Source organism: Vespa velutina, chromosome 10 (assembly GCF_912470025.1).
Source record: "Vespa velutina chromosome 10, iVesVel2.1, whole genome shotgun sequence".
NCBI lineage: Eukaryota > Metazoa > Arthropoda > Insecta > Hymenoptera > Vespidae > Vespa > Vespa velutina.
The window spans coordinates 255001-261762 of record NC_062197.1 but is presented as its reverse complement, the minus strand read 5'-3'; the positions used below and the strand labels follow the sequence as shown (position 1 = coordinate 261762).

General features: G+C 33.4%; 3 protein-coding genes across 4 annotated transcripts; 1 reads left to right on the top strand and 2 right to left on the bottom strand.

Moving 5' to 3' along the window:
- Positions 1-9: 9 nt before the first annotated feature.
- Positions 10-927, bottom strand: LOC124952680 (28S ribosomal protein S14, mitochondrial). The gene is made up of 3 exons (XM_047502910.1): positions 770-927; positions 401-538; positions 10-323 (listed from the first exon to the last, which is right to left on the bottom strand). The coding sequence occupies exons 1-3, from the start codon at positions 923-925 to the stop codon at positions 138-140; spliced, it is 480 nt and encodes a 159-aa protein (XP_047358866.1). The 5' UTR covers positions 926-927; the 3' UTR covers positions 10-137.
- A 136-nt stretch (positions 928-1063) lies between these two features.
- LOC124952670 (elongation factor 1-alpha) lies at positions 1064-5047 on the bottom strand. The gene is made up of 6 exons (XM_047502888.1): positions 5029-5047; positions 3729-3810; positions 3191-3363; positions 2349-2957; positions 1995-2270; positions 1064-1914 (listed from the first exon to the last, which is right to left on the bottom strand). Exons 3-6 carry the CDS (start codon positions 3332-3334, stop codon positions 1555-1557), a joined length of 1389 nt encoding a protein of 462 aa, XP_047358844.1. The 5' UTR covers positions 3335-3363; positions 3729-3810; positions 5029-5047; the 3' UTR covers positions 1064-1554.
- Positions 5048-5215: 168 nt separating this feature from the next.
- Positions 5216-6684, top strand: LOC124952676 (ER membrane protein complex subunit 10). Of its 2 annotated transcripts, none has more exons than XM_047502902.1 (4): positions 5216-5618; positions 5710-5973; positions 6055-6336; positions 6415-6684. In XM_047502902.1, the coding sequence occupies exons 1-4, from the start codon at positions 5559-5561 to the stop codon at positions 6514-6516; spliced, it is 708 nt and encodes a 235-aa protein (XP_047358858.1). In that variant the 5' UTR covers positions 5216-5558; the 3' UTR covers positions 6517-6684. The 2 variants fall into 2 exon arrangements, with proteins under 2 accessions (XP_047358858.1, XP_047358860.1); XM_047502904.1 differs by having other exon boundaries at positions 5248-5618; positions 6070-6336.
- The last annotated feature ends 78 nt before the right edge of the window (positions 6685-6762 follow it).

The window sequence follows — 6762 nt, the reverse complement described above, 5'->3', positions numbered from 1 at the left end:
AATTTTAAGATCTTTTCTTTTTTTTGTATTTTTCACTTCTTACAATTTTAACTAGGCATATATAACATGAACCATACACGAGAGAAGAAATAAAGATCAAATTTGTTCCTTATCAATGAACTTATCATTTTCGTGTCCTACCACATGGCTCGTTGTATACCAGCTAATTTATTATAATCTGCTAAGTCACGGAACATTATCCTTGATAATCTCCATCTGTATACGATTCCTCTAGGTCGCGAAGTTAGTACACACCGAAAAGTCAATTGTCTTAAAGCAGTCTGTCTAGGAATTCTTTCTTGTATCTCTTTCTCAACGAGATCCTAAAATAAATATTAAGAAAGATATATTGTGAAATAAAAACAGGCGTATGAATGATCTCTAAAAGAGATTTAGTTACTTTAATTTCAATAGGTAAAATGTCATTTCGCTTCATTGCAACCAATCTCAATCTTTCTTCCGCATATTCTCCAGCCAATCTTCTACGCTTGGCATCGCGTCTCATTCTGCAGCCGACATAATTGCGTATTTGTTGAAACTACAATAATATTATAGTTCACATAAGCAAAAGAAAAAATATGAATTTATTATTACATTTTTAACGTGTTATTTAAATATGGATTTGTAAAAGGTTAAGTTATTTCGTACATATAAATTTAATAGTAAAAAATATCACTGAAACTTTCTGTGCGTGTGTAACATTTATATATATATATATATATATACACACACACGCACGAAGAATTTTAAGGATTTTAATCGTACTCACATCACGCCCTAACGATCTTGAACTTCGTGAAAATATATTAAGAAAAGTGGAAACACCGGTTACAAGCGTAGCCATATTTGTCGAAAGTGCTGCTGCTTCCTGCTGCCGATGGATCGAATAATTCATAATTCGTTTCATTATCAACGCTATCGCCATCTATCCAAATTCATCGCATGCATAAATATCGAACTGACCCATTATCTATTAAGTAAGGTCGCTTTTACAAATCATAATGTTAAAAAAATTAAACTATTTGTGTGAGACGGAAGGGGATTTATCTGACAGAAGGATAAATATCGCAGATGGAGAATTTATTCTTTCCGTATAATAATTAAAAAAATATAATTAAGCCGAGTTAAATTATTATTTCATTCGTGTTGAGTTATGAAATAATAGATGTTATTCAGTAGCTTTTACTCTTGCTTCATATATTTCATGTAATAGCGTTGTTCTTGCCATCATCGACAAGGGGTCATCGTCGATTCGTTGCCTCCCCTGCGGAATTCTTTACGATGAAACAAGTTACGAAATAATAATCTTAATAAGATCGACGTACGTTGAAAAGCTTGGATAGATACGCAGTTATCATGTCTAAAATAATAAAAGTCAATTTTTTTCCTTTTCGTTGAATATAAATTTATAAAAGAGATTTTAAAAAACAGAAACGATAATGATAAAAACATTAATATAAATGCCAGGTTATATGAAAGATATGAAGAAAGAACGCTAACTATTTCAGCTGTAATAAACCGGTTAATCCGGCGATAAACATATACGGAAAATAGTTATTTCTTTTTCTGAGCTTTTTCGGCAGCCTTGGTGACTTTTCCACCGCTTGCATCCTTAAAAGTAACAGCCTTGATTACACCGACTGCTACCGTCTGACGCATGTCACGGACAGCGAAACGTCCCAATGGCGGAAATTCTTGGAAAGATTCGACGCACATGGGCTTGCTTGGTACAAGAGTAACAATAGCTGCGTCTCCTGATTTGATTGATTTTGGATTCTCCTCGGTAGTCTTGCCAGTACGGCGATCGCACTTCTCCTTAATTTCGGCAAATTTGCAGGCAATATGAGCAGTATGACAATCCAATACCGGTGTATAACCATTGCTGATTTGCCCCGGATGATTTAGTACAATGACCTATATTACGTAATTTTTTATTGAAATAAATTCAACTTCATTATTTCTTGGAAAGCTATAAACAAATAAGTTTATTTTACCTGGGCAGTAAAGTCTGCGGCACCTTTAGGAGGATTGCTCTTAGAGTCGCCAGCAACAAATCCACGACGCAATTCTTTGACAGAAACGTTCTTCACATTGAAACCGACATTGTCACCAGGTACAGCCTCTAGTAATGCCTCGTGATGCATTTCCACCGACTTAACTTCAGTGGTCAGGCCTGCAGGAGCAAAGGTAACGACCATACCTGGCTTCAATACGCCAGTTTCAACCCGACCAACAGGTACAGTACCGATACCACCAATCTTATAAACATCCTGTAAAAATGATATCATATAGGAAAACCATTAAGAGGGGGATTTTTTAAGAGATGGATTTATTAAATAAATAATTACTTGAAGTGGGAGGCGGAGTGGTTTGTCGGTTGGTCTGGAAGGTGGAAGAATGGCATCGAGAGCTTCGATAAGACATTTCCCTTCCGCTTTACCTTCCTTACGCTCAATTTGCCATCCCTTGAACCAAGGCATTTTGCTCGATGCCTCCAACATGTTATCCCCGTGCCAACCAGAAATTGGTACAAATGCAACAGCAGCTGGATTATAACCAATTTTCTTTATATAGGATGATACTTCTTTCTTTATTTCTTCAAAACGAGTCTCAGAGTATGCAGGCTCGGTAGAGTCCATTTTGTTGACACCAACAATGAGTTGTTTTACACCAAGCGTAAAAGCCAGTAATGCGTGTTCACGAGTTTGTCCATTCTTTGAAATACCAGCTTCAAATTCTCCGGTACCAGCAGCAACAATCAATACGGCACAATCCGCTTGGGAAGTACCAGTAATCATGTTTTTTATGAAATCTCTGTGTCCAGGTGCATCTATGATTGTGACATAATATTTGGAGGTTTCGAATTTCCAAAGAGCAATGTCGATAGTAATGCCACGTTCACGTTCTGCTTTTAGCTTATCCAAAACCCATGCATATTTGAAGGAACCCTTACCCATCTATAATTTCCAAAAACACAATTGATGTATAAAATATGTTCGATTAAAATAATAATAGAGTCATTTCTAATGGTATATAAAATTTCACAATATTATGCAAAAGTAAGAAAACTTTAATGCTCGGACAAATATGAATTATCATCGCTGGCTTCGTAGTCTTACGATTCAAAGTTTTATCGTTTAATTTATGACATAATTTAGCTAAAACATGTTAGTTAATACACAGAACTTACTTCTTGGGCTTCCTTCTCGAACTTTTCAATGGTACGCTTATCGATACCACCGCATTTATAAATCAAATGTCCAGTGGTAGTTGATTTCCCAGAATCTACGTGTCCGATGACGACAATGTTAATATGCACTTTTTCTTTACCCATTTTTTAGCTTTTGAAGTAGCTTAAAATATCTACATAAGAGGATAAGATAAATTTCATATGAAATCAATATTGGAATTATTAAAGGAAACTTCTTTTTTTTTTTTTCTTTCTTTCTTTCTTTTTTTTCTTTTCGTTTCAATATTAAAGATGAAAATATACTCGATAGAAAAATAATTTATTTATGATTTTTAAAAGTTCTCCTTAGTACGTATGTTGTGTAATACGAATAGAGAAATAAAACTCTTATTACAATATTTGAAAAGTTATGACCAAATGTGTAACGGGTTTAAGGTTATGCGAATATTAAAATATATTTTTTGATATTATTAATTTGTCTTGACCATTTATTAAACCATTTATCGATTAATAGATTAAAAAGAACTTTCGTTTTTACCAAAATTGTAACTTAATTGAGAATCTCTTCTGAAATTTTCAAAGTAGTAAGACCTCCTTCCTTCTTCGTCCACGTGGCGGATCTGAGCATTCGGGAAGAGAACCGGCGACCATTTTGTAAAAGAGAAAGCAGATTTGCGCTGTTGTCACATCTTAGATTTACAACTAATCGTAAATCTAATATATTCTTATAATTATAACCTTTATAGAAATAATGGTTCGTAAAGTCTTATAATCTTTTCGGATGGATCAAAATTCATGGAAAAAAAAAGAAAAAAAAAAAAAAAAAAAAAAAAAAAAAAAAGAAAAGGAAAAAAAAAGAACTCGGTGGTTTATTAACTCGTTCTTTAATCCTAATACCATTCAGATCGCGCATCGCAAGTGATGAAAGTCAAGAAAGTCCTTTGAAAAGATTCTTTATTCTACGATAAGACTGTTCATCGTCCTTGGTTTTATAATGATTTATCCCAACGGCGGACACTCAACTCAAGAATAATTCTTGAGCGACATTGAAAAACAAGGTCTCGGGAAAATGATCTTTTTTTCGAAAATAGTTTACACATAAAAACAAAGCTTTTACAAAAATTCGAAAAGGTCATGTCCTCGCTTAAATCTTTATCTTTAAAATGACATCTTGTGAGTTCAAATCGATAAAGAATTACGCTGGGATTTATTGTTTGCCGAAACATTTTTCGAAAAAAAAAAAAAAAAAAAAAAAAAAAAAAAAACAATAATAAAAACAAAAAAAAAAAAGAAAAAAAGAAAGAAAAAAGTTCCGTATAGTAGCGCCCCTAGAAATATGCGGCCAAAGGGAAGAATTTCGAAGAGCCCCCGCTACTGACGACCTCCAATCACGCTCAAATGGGGGATATGTTTGTTCCGTGAAGTAGCGATTACCTGCTTATTTGTGTACGTAAATAACTGATGCTCAAATTTTCCGAGCCATTCCAAATGCAAATAAATACGTTTCACGATACTCGCACGGAGAATATACGATAAATTCGCTCTTTGAACAGATAATTCTATGGGAAAAAAATAAGAAAATTCGTATGTCATAAAGATCGTTACGCGCGAGAAACTTAAAATAATTTTAATAAAAAAATTTTCATCTCGGGACAGTTGTCCTTGTTTAATATGTCCTTAATTAAAATGCGCTTTTTCTTAACTCGAACGATTAACGAGTTAGTTTTTTTTTTTCATGTACTCCTATCACTGCAAGACGCACGCGTTACCATCAAAGAGAGATATACCATACGAGAGATTGAAAAGTGTGAACTCACAGTCTATTTTAAACTACTTACTCCAATCCACACGAAACGAATAGTTATGCACGAATAGTTAAAGGAGAATAATCAACACAAGCTCATACATCGATACGATAGACGCATGGTAGGGACAGCGTTCCCCGCTTATATTCGTATTTCATATTTTGTCCATACCTGTCGCTGAAGTCGCACACGCTTCGAATAAAAGTTAATGAACAGCCTTAATGTTTTTCGAAGTAATTGGATCTTGCTTAATTATTAAATAGTAATAGCGATAATAATAGCATGATCTTATGAAAATATTATACGCAGTTGCGTATAAGTACCGAATAGTGTTGCTTGATTTTTTGCTTCTATGAATCAAGTTTCAAGGTTGGTCAGTCTGACCAGCATTTAACAATTTTATTATAATATCCCTAATATAGTTACATAGATAAATTTCTATAAAGCAGAAACTCTTGATATACAATGAAATTTATGTATTTTTGATTCTGTGATTGTTTTATCATTTTCATGATTTTTATTTTTTAATTTTAAACTAGTAAATCGATAAATAAGTCAACGACATGCATCTGTCATGTGTTATCTTTAGTCTGTTCTTAGGTATATCATCATTTACATATGGGGTTAGTGAAGTCTATTATGTTTCGTCAAATTCATAGAAACATGAACAACATTATTATTATTATAATGAAATAATAATCATTTAAATTGTAGATCGAACTTGATATTGATGGTTGGCTTCAGTTGAGATTATGGCATGCGCTAAATGATGAACCAGGACCGAATTTTGTAGAAAGGGGAAATGTAACGATTACTAGTGTACGTAGTGGAGCTTCAGTTGTTGGACAAAATGGACTTTTACAAGCACAAATTAATCAATTAAAAGAGCTAGCTAAGAACGATGGAAAGTATAGATTAAAAGCAATAGCTCGTACTTCCTCTGGAAGTGAAACAACTTTCTTAACTTCTATACCGGCGGTAAAATTATAAATTTTTCTTTTATTCACATAGACATATTTTTCTGACATATAATCAATTCAAATAAGTGTCTTAAGTTAGATTTATAAATTGCAGTGTTATTTACTTGGATCAGATCTTGAAGATATTTTAACAGTATGGATAGATAGTACCGCGGAGCCAATAGCAGTAAGTCTATCATCTTCTGGTCCATGTGTTATGGATAGTCCTTTTACAAATATGTGGACTACAAATATAATAGTCAAGTATCCTGATAGCGGTCCTGCACCAGATACAGCGACTTATATTCAAAAACTTGAACGAGAACGTGAAGCTCGAGAAAGAGGAGAGACCAAAGATAACAGATCATTCCTCGCGAAATATGTAAGATTTCCATTACGCTAATATCACAATAATCTTTAGACTTGGAATTCTCATTTATTTCCTTTTTCAATATTTCAGTGGATGTATATCGTTCCTGCATTGATCTTCGTTCTTTTAACATCAGCAACCAATCCCGAAGCTGCTGCTGCCGGCGGTAGTGGCAGCGGTCAAAGACAGTGATTCCCTTTTTTAAGACTACTTTACTGTACCTGCGAGTATATTGTGACCTAAATTGTGATCTTGCTGATGTGTGAGACTTTTCTGTATGTTTTCATGTAATTATTATTGTATTATATTCTTGCTTTAATAAATGTGTACAGTATAAATATATTATACGTTACGATAGGATATGCATCTTACACAAATTTATGTATAATTATATTTATCTAAGCGTAAACAAATCATATATTTCATTATTACATTTTA